This window comes from Leopardus geoffroyi, chromosome B4 (assembly GCF_018350155.1).
Source record: "Leopardus geoffroyi isolate Oge1 chromosome B4, O.geoffroyi_Oge1_pat1.0, whole genome shotgun sequence".
In the NCBI taxonomy this organism is placed as follows: Eukaryota; Metazoa; Chordata; class Mammalia; order Carnivora; family Felidae; genus Leopardus; species Leopardus geoffroyi.
This window is the reverse complement of record NC_059341.1, coordinates 65,100,262-65,117,155: the sequence shown is the minus strand read 5'-3', so window position 1 is coordinate 65,117,155 and position 16,894 is coordinate 65,100,262. Positions and strand designations below refer to the sequence as shown.

Sequence of the window (16,894 nt, the reverse complement as noted above, 5' to 3'; positions counted from 1 at the left end):
TGTGTAATCAACTCCTACGGTGGGAAGGACAGAAGATAAAGGAGGGGAGGGGGATGAAATACAGTGGCACCAAGAGGTAAAAGTACATTTTGCTACCAGATTCTTACACCAATTAGACACCTTTTGGAAAACAGCCTTTTGTTCAGAAATGACCTTCCCAAGGACAATGTCAGCTGGCAGAGTTAACTCAAGGTGGTATGATGGGTCTGTTCTCATTCAGCAAAGTGAATAATAGCACGTAGCAGATGAAGACCAGCTATACCTCTGAAATGTCAGAATTGATTCATCACCAAAAAGACACAAGAGAGAAATAAGTTAAACTACCACCGAAAACCCACCAAAAAGATCAATTGTAAAAATATATCCCGAAAAGAAAAATATATGAGACACCACTCAGTGAAATGTGTTTGATTTTCTTATTTAATATTTTTTCATCATAAAAAAATCAACACTAGAAAATATTCTGAGAGGTTCAGGGCATCCTCTTCTGTAAAGCGATGGATCTGAAAATTATAGATGTTCACCAATGTCAGTTGTTTCTTGTCTTTTTTCACTTTTCTTGGAAAAGAAGAAATACTGATGTAATCCATATTTTGGGGGGGAAACAATTCAGAAACCCCCCCAAACTAAACCAAGTGTTACAAAATGCACTATGTCCTCACAAGCAAATTAAATCCTAAGTATAACTCGGTTAAAGGAAAAGCAGTATCTTTAAATATTAAATATTTTTAAAATCCAGGTTTACAGAAGGTGCTTATTCATTTATCCAAGAATAAGGATTTACAATGACAAGCTTCCTAATGTAAAAGTATTTGACTTATGGAAACTTGTTTGAAGCAAAGCTACTCAAGAATAAATCTATTAAAGAAAATGAGGTTCACCTACAGGTTTATAGCCAACTTACCTCTTTTTGCTTTTGATGTCAAGTAGTGCATAAAAAGAGAAAAAAAATGTATGTTTAACTGATTCTGTGTCATTACATAACGGTTTATTCCATAAATACCTACTCAGAGTAAGCAACTAATCTGTACTTGTTTTTTTTAAGGACGTATGAATGGAGGCGGAGCCGTGACTGTGGGCTGCCAGAAACCGGTGTGCAAGGTAAGCTAAACAGCATCCTCCCTGTGACATCTGTGCCAGTCTTGGGTGCCATTTGACCAGAGTACCAGGGATGGTACTCCCTCCTACTCTAAACTTGTAATTTCAGATCTTACCATCTAAGCTGATCATCGATTGATTCTATTTGGAGTCAGACATACCCTTATGTGTGATGAAGAATTGGAAGGCAAGGCCCAGTTTGGTGCAAAAAAACAGACTAGATGAACAGCATTGGAGCAGCAAAAAAGTACTTCACGTGAGGAAAGTTTATCCCTTCAACTAAAAAAAGCAACAATTTCATATCCACTAAAAGTAGGTTTAGCTAAAATGACAGTCCTGTTTCTAAACCAGTATCCTGCAAAATAAACACACACATTTTCATATAAATCAATGCAAATATTTGAAATTAGAGTTGTTTCCTTTAACTATTTTAAGAGTAACAATCTGATCAGTCCGTTTCTTGAGAACCTTCACTGACTAATGCCATTACCTGATCAGTCCCCCTGAAGGAGATCTGATTTATGGTCTGGACACATGAAAGTGACATAACCTATACACCAAAAAAGAAAAAGGAAATCTCCAGAGTCCAGTAATGAGCAAAACGGAAACGAACTTGGCTTTTACATGTACAGTTCCTAAAAACTTTGGATTTGTGATGTGGAGAGCACATTAATGACTGTTTCTTTTTGGCTGAGAGGTGACAATTAAAGGACCATAAAATTAAAAGTTATATGACATCTTTATGACTTCACTTTTTTTAGAGTAAACAAGAGAAAGGAATAAAGTCAACTGTTTTGTGTTTTTCCTTTTTCCTCTCATACCTTTCAAGCACAATACACTGAGGAAACTGCCAAGAAAACCAAAGAAGCATCAATAGATGGTGGAAGAGAGGGGTGTGTAGAAGAAGGGACATACTGTTGCACAAAAGGAAAGCCAGGGTGGCTGGATGCTCCATTGTCATGTAATGAATACCACCACGGTCAATCTTTTCTGGTCGATGAGCTGTACAAGTTTAATTACTAGGTCACTGTAAGTAGTCTGGGTGCAAGTGCTATGGAACTACCTTTTCACTCCTTCATTTCAAGCAAGTGTAGTCTTCCCATGAGCATTACATCTACCCATTATTTGCACCATGCTCCCAGCAGAATTCAGGCTGCCCCTTCAGACCCTGACCAACTTGCCCAGAGCTCAGGAGAGCCACTGAAACCAGTGTTAGCACGGGGAAAGGTCCGTTCCCCAGCTATTTAATAATGCCTCCAGAGAGTTTGGTGATGGGCACCAAAGAAACATATCTGAATTAAATCAGTGGCCTCCATATCATGTGTAATAATCTAGGTATGCTTTTAGAAATTGAGTCCCATCAGTTTTGGGAAGGAAATCAAAGCATTAGCACACTGCAAGAATTCAGTGTGGGACACTGCTCTTTTCTGCCTTGTACAGTCAGTTCATAACACATGGACACTTCAGACTGTCAAACAAAAAAAGGTTGTTCTGTTTATTAAGAAAATGGGAATATTCCTTTTTCTTGTTGGAAAGTGTACTACCTGTACTGAAATATTTTAATGGTTTTACTTGCAAGTCTATTTAGAAACGTGGTTGTACACAAGCTCCAGTCCCGATCATGAAGGGAATAATGTGTACTCATAGAATCAGAGTCTCCAGAGTTGGGAGAAGCTCTGTCCATATATCATTATGAATGTAAAGGAGAGTCTACTCTTGTTAACCTCAAGATTGGCTTCACTGGAGACCCATTGTGGCTTTTTCTTATGTTTTCTTAGCGTTCTTTGTAGATATAGAGCATCCCTTTGAAAGCTGAAGTTTGGATTTAACATCCCGGGGAAATGTTTATAATCAGAGGGGTTTTGTTTTAAAATAACAGAGGTTGTTAAGTAGTTGCAGTGAGGGCAAACAGTAGAATACAATAGACTAGTGCCAACAGACAGGATTATATAGTGGGAGCATAGCAAAGAAGAGGCTGATGGCTATTCTCTCCTGGAATACAATGAGGGGGAGGTCCCAGCTGCCCAACAGAACAGAATACTAAAACTCTTCTTTTGCATAAGGAGCTTTGGGATATGAAGGCAAGGTGATGCCAGTGCTAGACAGTTGTAGCACCTGACACCCACAAAGGATACCCAAGATACTAAAGGTTAGGTGCTGTAGGTAACTGATGTCAGGTTGGCAGAATAAAGGCTGTTCCCTGACTTGAGTTGGGAGCATGCACAGGTAGATCATAGAGAATGTGAGCAATTTTTAAATTCAGTATTTGGACTAGTTGGTCCTTTAGTGGCAGAGGCTGGTCAATTCAGTGAGTCGGAAGCAGGATCTCTAATATAGAAACTTATCCTAGAGGTATACATCTCCTTGATGTTTTCTATCTGCCTACTGATATTTTTTAGTGAGCTAGACAGTGTCATTTGGGCAGAATCAGAAGAGGAAGGCAGTTATTGCCTGGAATGTCCTGTGTCTTTTGTGTGTCCCAGCCCATCTATGCCCCTCCATTATCCTTCTGCACTTAGCCAGTTTATGGAGGCCTCTATCTTTTTTTTTTCTTTTTTTAATGTTTACTTATTTTTGAGACAGAGAGAGAGAGAGAGAGAGAGAGAGAGAGACGGAATGGGGGAGGGGCAGAGAGACAGAGGGAGACACAGAATCCAAAGCAGGCTCCAGGTTCTGAGTTATCTGCACAGAGCCTGACATGGGGTTCGAATTCACAAATCGCGAGATCATGACCTAAGCCGAAGTGGAACGCTCAACCAGTTGAGCCACCCAGGTGCCCCTGGAGGCCTCCATCTTTACCACCACATGGCTGGACTCTAGTGGACACAGGTATGACCTGACCACTTTTGCCCTGAATATGCAATAATTAGGGATATCAAAAACTATATTTTCTTTCACTTAATGGATATATTGGGGAAGATTTTCATTTTTTCCTTGAAGAATTTAACAAGAAAATTTCAATTTCCGTGGGTTTAAAACTACACACTTATACTAAGATAGTCAACATGGAATAAAAAATATTGTCTAATCTAATATGTACATTCCTGCCACAATGTTGTTTTCCTGAGGATCCCTTCAGTAAATTTTTTATCACTGCTAATTTTGCTTACAATGCTCAGATTTTAAATATGGAATCTTTCAAGAAAATTTAAGCTCTGGATAGTATACCTCACAGAGGAGGGAATAGGAAACAAAGACAAAAATAAAAATAAATTAAAATCCTCTGGTCGTCAGATGCTCCATTAAATACTGCATTATTTATTGAGTGGCTTTAGTACGCACCGTGAAATTATTTATTTAGTATTGTCTTTATCTTCTCTGTTATCCTGGACAAAAGGAAAATACAGGGGACCCACCTGGAAAGAGGTTTTTTTTTGTGTGTTTTCAGTCTATATATGGTGTCATTAAATTCTGTCATTTAAAACTAGCAGGATGCATTATAAACATTTTCAATGTACTCCCTACTTAAATAAAATGGACTTTTTACAAGCTTGATTATACCAATTTTAGAAAAATTCAGTTGTGTTATTATTTTAAGAATATTTAAGACATATGGTTTCTTAGGATATACCTAAACAATAGGAATTAAATTATAATACTGACAAAGATGCCTAGTAACAAATAAAGGAGAAGTATAAAGAAGAGTATACAAACATTTAATATGTACCTATCTAAAAGAGCATTGCCACCAATCAGGGACAAACAAAGCAGAATAAATCTGCAACAAAAACATTTGGCCCAATATCTCATTTTTAAATTTATTTAGAGAATGGGGGGAAGGGCAGAAGAAGAGGCAGAGTGAATTATCAAGCAGGCGCCATGCTTAGCATGGAGCCCAACACGGGGCTCCAAACCCACAACCCTGGGATCATGACTTCAGCTGAAATCAAGAGTTAGATGCTCAACTGACTGAGCCACCCAGGTGTCCCCTAGCATTTCATTTTAAAAGAAAACCTAAATATGTACCATCTTAAGTCTTATTTTAAAATTAGATGTTAGTGAGTAAAACTGAAGTTTCTGTGCAGAAATTATATGTAGTTAAAACTATTGGTAAGTAAGAAGGCCTAGAACTACACTGGTCAATAAAGTACTACCAGCCAAATCTGGCTATTGAGCACTTGAAATATGGCTAATTCAAACTGTAATGTATTCTAAGTACAAAATATAGGCTGAATTTCAAGGACCAAGAAGAACAGAACATAAGATATCTCACTAATATTTGCTTCTATTGACTGCATGTTGCAATGATAATAATATAGACACATTGTGTTAAATAAAACATATTGCTAAAATTAAGTTCACGTGTTTCTTTTTACTTTTTCTCATATGGCTACTAGATTAAAATTACACATCTAGTTCACACTATCTTACTACTGAATAGCTCTGGTCTAGGAGGTGAAACATCCGATGACTCCCATTTTATTGAATAGCAAGAAATATTTCTATTCTACACATGAAAACATTTTTAAGATTTTGTAAAGGGTTCAAGTATATCTTCCTTCTCCTCATTAACATCTGGTTAAAAATAAACAAAAAGATGAATATTGATATAAAGGAAGCCAAGATATATTAAGTGAAAAAAATAGCATGCATAACAATGTTTGTGGTTGTGCCAATGTTAATACATACATATATAATATATACTTGTGATTATATATGTACGTATTTATAGATATTCTCTTGTACATATAGAGAATGTTTCTGGAAGGACATGAGAAGGAGGCTGGGAGAGAGCTACCTTCTATTTTATATTCTTTCATACCTTTTGAACTTTGGACCATCATTATCTATTGAAAATATACTTAAAAACTATTTTAAAAACATATAAAAAGGAGTAAGAGTAAAAAATGAGGAAAGCCTACATATTTATATGCAATCTTTTACTCTGTACTACATGGATTCATAAACTTTGCCTCTAAAGTGGATATTTTCTTATAATTGCCTTGATTTTTAAGTACCCAAATATAAAAACAACCAAATACAGGAACTTCAAGATTATATATATATATATATATATATATATATATATATATATCACACATTGTCTGAATAAAACAAGAGAAGTGAAGACCCCACTTGAAAGTTCCCAAATACAACTGTTATGCAGATTTTACTCTATTACCTACATTACATCACATCTGAAATACACTATTTCTAATCTACACATCAGAAGAACTACATGTATAGATGATAAACCACAATAAAGCCAAATATTTTGAGATACCGTAGAAAATTTGGACTGATTATCAATTATCCACCAAACTGAGGGCCAACTATGTGCCACGAACAGTGCAAGATCTTGAAGAGTAAAAGATCAAGGAGCAAGGTTCCTGCCCAAAACCTTATAGATTCATAGAGGAATCTGATTGAAGACACTGTGCCCATGCCACCTGTAGTGAGGCAGAGAGGAAGAGGAAGGCAATTCTATCTAGTGGATACAAGGGATCAGAAAAGTCTTCATAATTTGTGTACATTTATGTACCCAATGGTAAAACTGGTGTATAGGATACATATAGGTTAAACACTTTGTAAGAGAAAATAAGAAAGGAGAAAAATCTTAAAATTCTAAGATATTTTTATACGAAACTCGTTATCTAGACAAAAATCAAAACATTCAGCTAAATTAGAGAATACACAGGTATTTCTCTAACCAAACCAAATATAGAGCTGTTGGGAAAAATAAACTACATTGTTCAGTTTCAATTGGGTATTTTTCAATTTTCAACTGGAATTTAATGAAGAGATACATCTCTCAGATGACATTCTTTTTTTTTTTCTTCCCTCAGATGGCATTCTTAACATTGCACATTCCAACTCAAGATCATTCATTCTATAGTAAAAGACTTCCTATAAAAATGGAATTGTTCCTTGAAAGAAATACTGAAAAGAAATGTGAGGGTGTCGGACATTTCCACTGTAAAATGAATCACGACTAACCCAGAAAAATAAAAATACTCCTGCAACATACATGATACACTGAAATTTGGAAATCTGAACCAATTTCTAATTGCATATTACATCGGGGCAAGACAGAAACATGTATTTTTCAACATGTGGTTGGTAACTTTCTGAATTGATATTTTTTGTTAAATATTTATTTTTGAGAGAGAGTGAGTGGGGGAAGGGCAGAGAGAGATGCAGAGAAGAGAATCCCAAGCAGGCTTTGCACTGTCAGTACACAGCCTGATATGGGGCTCAGACTCACCAACTGTGACATCATGACCTGAACTGAGATCAAAAGTCAGACACTTAACCGACTGAGCCACCCAGGCGCCCCTGGACTGATATTTTTGATTCAACTTCTGTTTTGTCAGATTCAAAGTAAGGGCAACATGGACCAGCATCAGAAAACACCCAAGCTTTCATCTGTAAAGAAGAACTCTATAGAAGCTATGTTAAGAGAAAATACAAGCCCAAAAGATTACAAGTTTCTTTTTTTTTTTAATTTTTTAAATGTTTATTTATTTTTGAGAAAGAAAGAGAGAGACAGAGTGTGAGCAGGGGAGGGGCAGAGAGAGAGAGGGACACAGATTCTGAAGCAGGCTGCAGGCTCCCAGCTGTCAGCACAGAGCCCTACTCGGGGCTCAAACTCATGAACTGGGAGATCATGACCTGAGCTGAAGTTGGAGGCTCAACCGACTGAGCCACCCAGGTGCCCCAAGGTTACAAGTTTCAACAGAATGCTGTTCACTCTGGCTATTTCAAGAATTAAATCCTGTTGGGGGCGGGAAGCATACTGATATAGGGAAAGGGAACCCACAAAAATGGAGAAGCCTCTAAGGGAAAAAATAAGCTTTAGGAAACAAACAAACAAAAAAAAACACCACTGAGGCTGTTTGTTAGTTCAGGAAGTCAGTTCAAATAGCATTCATTGAGCTCCTTCTACCTACAAAATGTGGGAGGATGATGGAGACAGGCTGTTAAAGTAGGCTGTGGGTACACAGGACATACCACCTGTCAGGTATGGTTGGACTTCTCTACATTCAGACACATGTCAACATTCACACTGCTCCAGTTTTGACTTCCAGTCTCTACCACCTCTCATCTGCAAATTTCAGACACTGTATCTGCTTTTTTACCTTAGGTGTTGGCACATCCAATCCATTCTCCACCTTTTATCAGGGCAATCGTATATAATGAAAACCTGTTCTTATTCTTAAAACAGTCATCTCTGCCAATGGAATAAAGTCCACTCTCACTAACCTGGCCGTCTGTTTTCAAGTCCTTGCTTGTCTTTCCAGTGTCATTTCCCATCACTCCTCAGTCCTGCTGCAATTTCTAGTTCCCAACCTCGTGGCCTTTGTATTGGACGACCTCCTCTCCTAGGAGGCTCTGCTCATTACTCACACCTGCATCCCTATCATCTGCCCATCAACATCTAGCCACCTTTCACGACCAGGGCTTGCATTTCTTTTGGGAGAATGTTCCTAAACACCCAAAACCCTCTGTTTATTCTGGGAAAACCTATTAACACCATTACTTATTTGCCTATCTACCTCCCCTACAGACTATGAGTTTCTTGAAGCACAGGGCTGGTGTTTCACTTACATAACATATTATGTCAAGAGCCAAGAAAAGTGCCTGACACATAATGGTAGCTCAATACATTTTGTTACATTCTGATGAATGAGTAAGTGAGCAAATGAGTTAAGAAATATGGTTTTGATACATGCTTAAGAGCATAAACTGCAATATAAAAGACAGACAAATAAATGTTTGAATGCAGTGAAATTTTCACTAATGAACATGTTCGTGTCTATTGTTGACTATACATCTGAAAAGGTGATTGCATATCTAAGGTTAACACATTTCTGTGAGCTGCTTTAAACACGGGTAAAATCTAAAACATCATACAAAATGTTCAGATTTCACAAGAATACCATTCTCTCACACGAGTTCAGTAATGGTGTCAGAGAGAGGGAGAGAAAGAGAGAAGTGTGGAGGGACAGAGGGAAATGAAATGATACGGGAAAGCAAAACATCCAAAAGAGAAAGCTCCTAAACAGAAAATGCAGCACGAAGAGCAAACTGCTTAGGCTGTTACTTCAAGAAGAGAGTTCCAACTTGCTTTTGTAAGTATGAAATTTGTTTATCCTGTTGCAATATTGTGATTTGTAAGAAAGATTTATTTGGTCTTTGTCCATAGTTCCAGACAGCTCTCAAAAAAAAACAAAAAAACAAAAAAACAAAAAAAAAAACAAAAAACACCCTTGGAATTTCCTAAGTGTTGGGAGTGACAATGGTGTCCCCAGTTATGTTAATGAAGTGACTTTTGGACTCTGCCTAAGGATGGAGGCTGGTTACCAGGAGAATCAAGAGAACTTGCCATGTGATTGGAGGTTTGGAACTTTCAGTCCTACCAGGCCCAACCTCAGGGGAGGGGAGGGGGCTGGAGGCTGAATCAATCACCAATGGCCAATGATTTAATCAATTGTGCCTGTGTAATGATGCCTCCAAAAAACCCCAAAAGGACTGAACTGGTGAATGCCTGAGGAGATTTGGGGACAGCAGTGTGCTCTGGGAGAAAACACGGAACTCCCAGTTCCTTTGCCATACCTTGCTCTATGCCTCTCTTCCATCTGGCTGTTCCTGATTTAGATCCTTTTACAATAAATTGGTAATCTAGTAAGTAACATATTTCTCTGAGTTCTGTGAGCTGCTCTAGCAAATTAATGAACCTGAGGAGGGGGTCATGGGAACTCTGATTCATAGTCAGTTGGTCAGAAATAGAGGTAACAATTTAATTTATGATTGGTATCTGAAGCCAAAGTGGGAGTCATTGGAACCCCTAATCTATAGCCGGTTAGTTAGAAGCACAAGTAATAATCTGGCCTTTCAACTGGTGTCTGGAAGCAGGGAGCAGCAGTTTTGTGGGACCGTGGAATGCAGTGTTATTTCTGGATACACAGTGTCAGAATTCAGTTGAATCGTAGCACACCCTGACGGTGTCTGAGAATTGCTGGTTGGTGTGGGGAAGCCTCCACACAGACACAGATACACACATTGCAACTGGGTTCAGGAACCTAATTTACCTGAGCAAATCATGCAGTCAAGTCTTTACTGCAGAAATAGCAATTCTTACCTATACGTTACACGGATTTCTTTCACATATTCTGGTAGACTGATTGTAAGTATTGATGAAATAGTAAGATGTTATTATTGTTATTATTATTATTATATAAATAATATACAACCATTTATATTATAAATAATATAAGACAACTAATGATTTTATAAAGATGTGCCACCTGCTGCCTGATTGTAAACTCGTTGATGACAACAGAGTCCCTTTGGATTCAAATTCATCAAGGATAGTAGCCATATGTGTGAGGACACTACATTTTGTATGCCATGATAAGGACAAAGTCATAACAAGAAAGTCAACAAGCTAAGGACAGAAACTCTGGAATTTCAGGGGATGAGGCAGCAGAAACAGCCAAAATCAGAAGCAAGGGCCAAAATTTCCTCCAAAAGGTTATATTAATGTTGAAAATTAATTAGTACAAAACAATCTATTAATTTTGAAAATCAGTGCCCCATCCTAGAGTTGATTCTCCAGAAACTGAGAAATTGTAGCTTGAAGAAGATGGGTTTTCTCCTGACCATCTCAAAGAAATAAAATCTATTTGAAAATATACCTTATATATGGCAAATAATATTTTATGTTTTGTGTTTTAAATTTTTAAATGAGATTTATATCTGTCATAATTCCTCAACAAAAGGCTTCAAAACAAATTAAACTCTTTGTATGTCTACTGAAATGATTTGATTAATTTAATTACTTCAATGGTCCTCAATAGAAAACCCACTTATTAGAATAATAATAATCACCTACAACAACCTGTTAAAAACACATTTCAGAAAACTTATCAAAAAACATTCTAATAAGTTAACAGGGAATTGTCCTTTTAAAATGATGAACATATATTGTTACTAGCTAGTAAATTTTATAATTGTCAGTAACTTACAGTAAACTCATGAATAAAAAAGACTAATAAAATCTATTATTTCCCATGGGTTTAAAATACTTCTTACAGAGAACATTGGACTGGATATATATGGTATATTTTCCCTTTCTCAGCTTATTGAACATATTTTATATAGTAAAACCATTATAAATAATACTTAATATGTCTTACCCAATTCAGTTCAGCCTAGGAAAAATAATATATAGTGTCAATAACCCTAATATATTTTTTGAAGCTACAATTTGGTATAGGTAATTAGTCACTTTTTATAGTAATTGATTTAACCAAAACTTTTTAAAAAATGTTGCTGGGTTGCTCTAAAAATTGATTAAGAACTAATCTGGTTGGGCCCGTGGTATAAAACTGAAAATTCCTTAGGCTATGATAACAGCTTTACTCCCTCCCCTCTTCCATTATTTTAACTTCAAATAAATGGTTAAAAATGTTAGGTTTATCAATATATAGTAAGTTGTGATTAAAATGATTTTCTGGCCTAGTGATGATGATTCTGAATGCCACATTATTTACATCTCTAATCTTGTATAAAATAATAATTTCTAAGACCAACAGCATTTTCTGGTTATTTGAAACTCAAGCGTTTGAGAAAACATAATGCTACTCTCGTTCATGTAGGCTCACCAGCCTTAGAGTTGCAAGATGGGTACAGTGTGCACAAAGAACTAGAAACATTCAGAATGTGTGGAAAAGGGAAAAATATTTTGTGAGACTCTGAGTACACTGATCTATCCTCTTTGACAGCAACATCAAAACGGAGTAAAAGACATAAAGATGTTCATCACTGTAACCCAGTGATCTCACTTGAGAAAAAAACGAAACCGATGAGAAGTTGAATGCATGAGGGTATTTCTAGCAGCACTGCAGAAAATAACAAAGAATGAAAAAACACCCCAGCAGTTAACAGGAGAAGTAGAGATTAAAGGAATAAAATCTGAAATAAAATTTATGATACAACCTTTAAAAATAAAAATAGTCGAGGTAGTAGCATAGAAAAGTTTACAATGTAATGTTAATGGTTCCGACAATGTAATGACAATGATGTAAATACACATTAATGTAAATAAGGATCAAATGATCATACACAAAATGAAAACAGTTATTGTTAATATTTATTAATTTTTAATCTTACTGATAGGTCACTTTTTAATTCAAATACAATAGGGTTTCTAATTAATCATAGGATTTCTTTCCTAAGTTCCAATAGATAGGGCTACTAAATCCACTTGGAACACTAAAACAACTTGAAGTGTTTTATTCAAGTTAGATGTCCTGATGAATCACAATCGTTTTGGTGATTTACAGATACTTCAAGGTACCTTCCAAAGGGGTCTGAAATATTAGGAAATGAGCTATGAAAGTAAGAACACCTGGCAGAGTTGTAGGTTTTTGTTTGTTGTTTTTGTTTTGTTTTGTTTTGTTTTTTGGCATACATTTTGGCTGTTATGCTCTCCCAACTCATTATCATCACCCATTTGCTCAAACATTCTTAGAATGTTGATTATGTGCTATAAATTTCCACACCACACCTTTTCATCCCAATCAGTAGGCTGATTCGTGAATCATATGAGGATATTATTACAGATCCAAAGGCAGAGGTTTCCAAAAAGGAATTAAGGTAAACATCAAGTAAATGAGGTAGGTGAGACAACTAAAGTGAATTAAAAAAAAAAAAATTCTGTGGCAAACTCAAAGTATAGTAGGGTCCAGAAGATAACAAAAATGGGTGCAGCAGGCTGGGTATCAGTACTCGGGAGTAAGGGGGCTGTGGAAAAGTGCATAAAAGCAACAGCCAGTACGAGGCTCTGACAGGTTATTGACACGCATGGACACTGACCTCGGGCTGTCAGATACTCAGAATCTTTCAAGGGAGGCCAGAAATATAGATGCTCGTGTTGACAACTGACTTGAATTAGTTTTAATTTTTCATTCCCTGTGACAACTAACCATTATGCTGCCTTTGGGCTTATTTTGTTTCATGGACTTCCTGTATGACACCTTTGACCTATAATTAGCATGCAGGGATTTCTCAGAGGGCTGAACTTTATTTGCCAGAAGTCACATAGGAAGCTCTTCATAGGAAAAATTTTTTATAAAGAAAAAGAAAAATGCAAAACAGTGAAGCTAAAAATAAAATGTGAGCATATTGGTAAGCATAAATCAATAAGGGCTTGCAAACTACAAGAATATTACATTAAGATGTAAATGTTCCAGAGGAGCAAAACCTTAGCGGATTTTACTTCTATTTTCTCTATAGTGATTGAAGAGACATTCTGAGTCACTACAAAAGGAGATTAGCCCCAAAGGCTTTTTATAAAGATAGCTCCCTTGACTGAAACTACCTTAAAAAATAACAGAACAAAATGACAAAATCTGATCAAGATGGAATCGTTATGAGCTACCACGCTGCAGATAGGACCCGGGGGGTGTGCCCTGCATTACGCCTGTTGCTAGGTTCCCTTGACCTATCCCATTCCTTCCAACTCTCATTTTCCATCATTGGCTGTTAAAAGGAAGTCCTTGGAGACTCCTAAGGAATGCTCGTCTGGCCGAATCAAGGAGGAAACGGGACGCTAGGCATAAAGGCATTTTTATGTTAGCTGCAGGAATTTACCTGTGGTCCAAGTTGGACTCCGTGGATGGGTGGACATGAGTGGTTGGGAGGAAGGGGGAGTGGTCTACTCAGCTAATCATCTGCATCACATGCACCCAAGGAAAAAATGTTTACCTGGTGGAGCCACGGTTAACCTTTTTTCCTTGCTGAGCCGGTGCCCTTGGATGAATTCATTCATGGAAGGGGGGCCCTTCAGAAGAAATGATTCTGTGGAGGTGGGATCAGGGGGAACTCTTAATAAATTCTGTAGGTAGGTAGCCCCTGAAGTCCTGGGACGGCTCTGATCACAAAGGGAAGGTGAAAATTGTCTTGCAGGAGATCCAAGAAAATACATATAGGAAACAAAAAAGTTTTACTTTAATTACCTTTCAAAGCCTCACCAGTGACAACATTATTTACATTGGCATTTAATTTTTTTTAAACATGTAAGTCAAGATTTTTGCTTATTGCTTAGTTTCCATACCAGGATACAACCCTATTTGGAAACTGTACTGGGTACTGGAAAAGAAATTTATTATCGTTAGTCAGTTTGAACCGCAAATAGAAAATATTTATATTATTTGATACTTTACTGAAAATTCCTAAAATACAAATTTTACCATTAACTGAAAATACACGGTAAGTAATTCAACATCCAGGACTCTGTAAAAAGGTCACCAAATCAAGCCACTAATAACCTTGCAAATGATTTCTTTGAGCAACATTCACATACGAAATGAAAAGGCACAACAACCTGCTTTTAAGAAAAAGACTACACACAATCAATTCCATTTACCTAAATATAGACATCTCCTTTGAGTCAGTTGTCAGATTTGGTAATGTGGACAAGCTTCCCTAAAAGAACATATTCATATCCTTGCTGCATTAAAGAGAAGCTGGTAACTAGCACCATTACCAGAGGTACAATGACTTTTAAATGTCACGTAAAACGCAGCTTCATTCTTAATATCCACCTTTTTTTGTCTATCAACTTTTAGGTTGGAGGTAAGGGAGAGGCAAATTTATGCATACAAAGAACAGCAAAAATGTTGACAGATACTCAAAAATTATATTATGGTTAATCAAGACGTGGGGCATGGGGGACAGAAAGGAACAAATAAACACGATTATCAAAAGGATTTGATTTGGAAGGGCCAAGCAAGGCCCATTTATACACCCACTCCCAGTTTTTCTCTTCCTTCCCTTCCTCCATCCTCCACAATAAGAGCACATTAATTTTTGCAGTTAACTAAAAATCTGGCCTCTGCACCATACTATGAAGATCGCTGCATGCATACCTTTTCCTCTGAGTGCCACTGCTGACCCGAATGTTGGGTGTCTGTGGGCCCTGACTATGCAGGAGGTAAGTGTCTATGGTGGGCACGGTGACTGATGCCTCCCCACTTACTTTAGGGCTGCCGATCTTGCTCTTTCCAAGTTTGCCTTTGCTGCGTCGGGACTGCTCATGGTCAAACTCTAAGTCCTCCAGCCGCTGGGTCAGGGCGAGTTTTTGCTGGATAGCCATTCGTAACAAAGTGTTTAGAGTCTTCTTCTCATCCTCTGCGGCTGCTAACTGTCTCTGCATCTCATCCAACTGTGTGACATACTCATCACATCTAGAACCCAAACAAAAAAGTGGTCAGGAGAAAATCTTGGGGACACTAAATGTGGAACTTGAGTTGAGAATTTCACTGGAATTTAGATTTAGAACACTGGTCTTCCCTGAGCAGAATGGAGGTAACCTATTACAGTGGAAAACTGGAGAAGGTTCAAGAACTGATGGTTCTTCCATACCATGGAGTGCATATGGGGACACTCTTAATGGATGACATCTTAAACCCCAGTGACAGAGTTATTATGGAGGCTGCTCCATGGTGGCAGAAGAGTGAACTGTAACATTTCAGGTAATGTTCACATCATCTTAGATGTGTTACAATAGCTTCTTCTACTGTGTAACATGATCTTCTTTAGAGGAATGTGACAGGTTTATCATAGACTAGGCTTGTAGCATGCAAAGGAATGATAGTGTTTATAAAGAAAACATTTCCTCCTTTATCTGTATTTATAGGTTTTACTTTGAGTCCCCATTGCAGCTGCACTGTTTTCAATATGGCAGATTTGCCTGAATTAGAAACATGAATATTTTCAAGATTTCTTAACCAGAAGATAAAGCCATAGATGTCAAAGAAAATCAAGATTTGCATAGGGTTTGATACAGATATAGCAGGCTGTCGGGAACATCTTTCTTCAGCTTTGATACTTGTGCTGTAGCCAAAAGATAAGCTCAGTGATCTTTTTTCCCCAACAAAAGTAAAATCTAAGCACACAAACATTTGGAAGGGAGGCTTGATCACACGATTTTCAGTTTTTTTTTCTGAGTTTACTTACCCACTAACATAATAACAACAAATACTCTTCATGCACCAGCTGAGAGTTAATGACTTGATGGAGATATCCAAAATGTGCCGTGCAAACTTTGAAATTAAGATAAGCCTTGCAGCATTTTAAAGAAAAAACAGACTCTCGGTGAAAGAACTTGATATGCAGGTGGGTCCCATTTTTGTTAAACTTAAATGTCAAGAAGCATAGTAGGGATACCAAAAGAAATATTGCGTCTTAGTAAAATATGAGGTGGGTTTAAACATCCTGGATTTATTTTAATTGGTCAGATAACAATATTTTTAAAAATACTATGGAGCAAGGCAGTTACTATACCTAAAAAAACAAAACAAAACAAAACAAAAAAACAAATTTCTGGTTATTTAAGCCAGATTAAGACTATAAATGTCCCATTAAAAATATTTTGATTTCTGTTTAAAAGAGGAAATATATATATTTTAATTCTACATGTAATGCTGACTGATTTCTTTCATCAAAGAGGGGAGCACTGTGTACCATCCCCATTCTCTATCCTGCCCCCCACGGTGGCCAGAGGTGTATAAATATATCCACTCTATTCCTCAAACTCTCCCAGGATCAGACCCAGAGGTCAGCTCATTCAGGTCTTCTGCATCTCTGTGGTTCACCAAGCACTCAGCCCTCTAACGGCCATCACCAAGAGAGTCAATCACCAAGTATGAGCTTGAAACTTTTCTCTCCTCATATGCAAGAAAGCCGGACAGATTCCAGGGCTCCTATAAAACCCAGGATTTGTTTTGTTTTGTTTTGTTTTGTTTTGTTTTTTACACTTGTATCAGCTACATATAAGTTATCTACTAAA

At 37.2% G+C, this 16,894-nt stretch overlaps 1 protein-coding gene across 7 annotated transcripts in view; it reads right to left on the bottom strand.

Annotated features, from left to right (window-relative positions):
- BICD1 (BICD cargo adaptor 1) overlaps window positions 1-16,894 on the bottom strand; it is a 256,333-nt gene that overhangs the window by 22,053 nt on the left and 217,386 nt on the right. For 3 of the 7 annotated variants that reach the window (XM_045466180.1, XM_045466182.1, XM_045466184.1), the window contains exon 7: window positions 15,083-15,290. In XM_045466180.1, the coding sequence (XP_045322136.1) occupies window positions 15,083-15,290 (208 nt within the window). Of the gene's footprint in view, window positions 1-904; window positions 914-13,809; window positions 14,004-14,972; window positions 15,291-16,894 lie in introns of those variants that run through there. The other 4 variants (XM_045466178.1, XM_045466179.1, XM_045466181.1 and 1 more) reach the window with 4 other exon arrangements.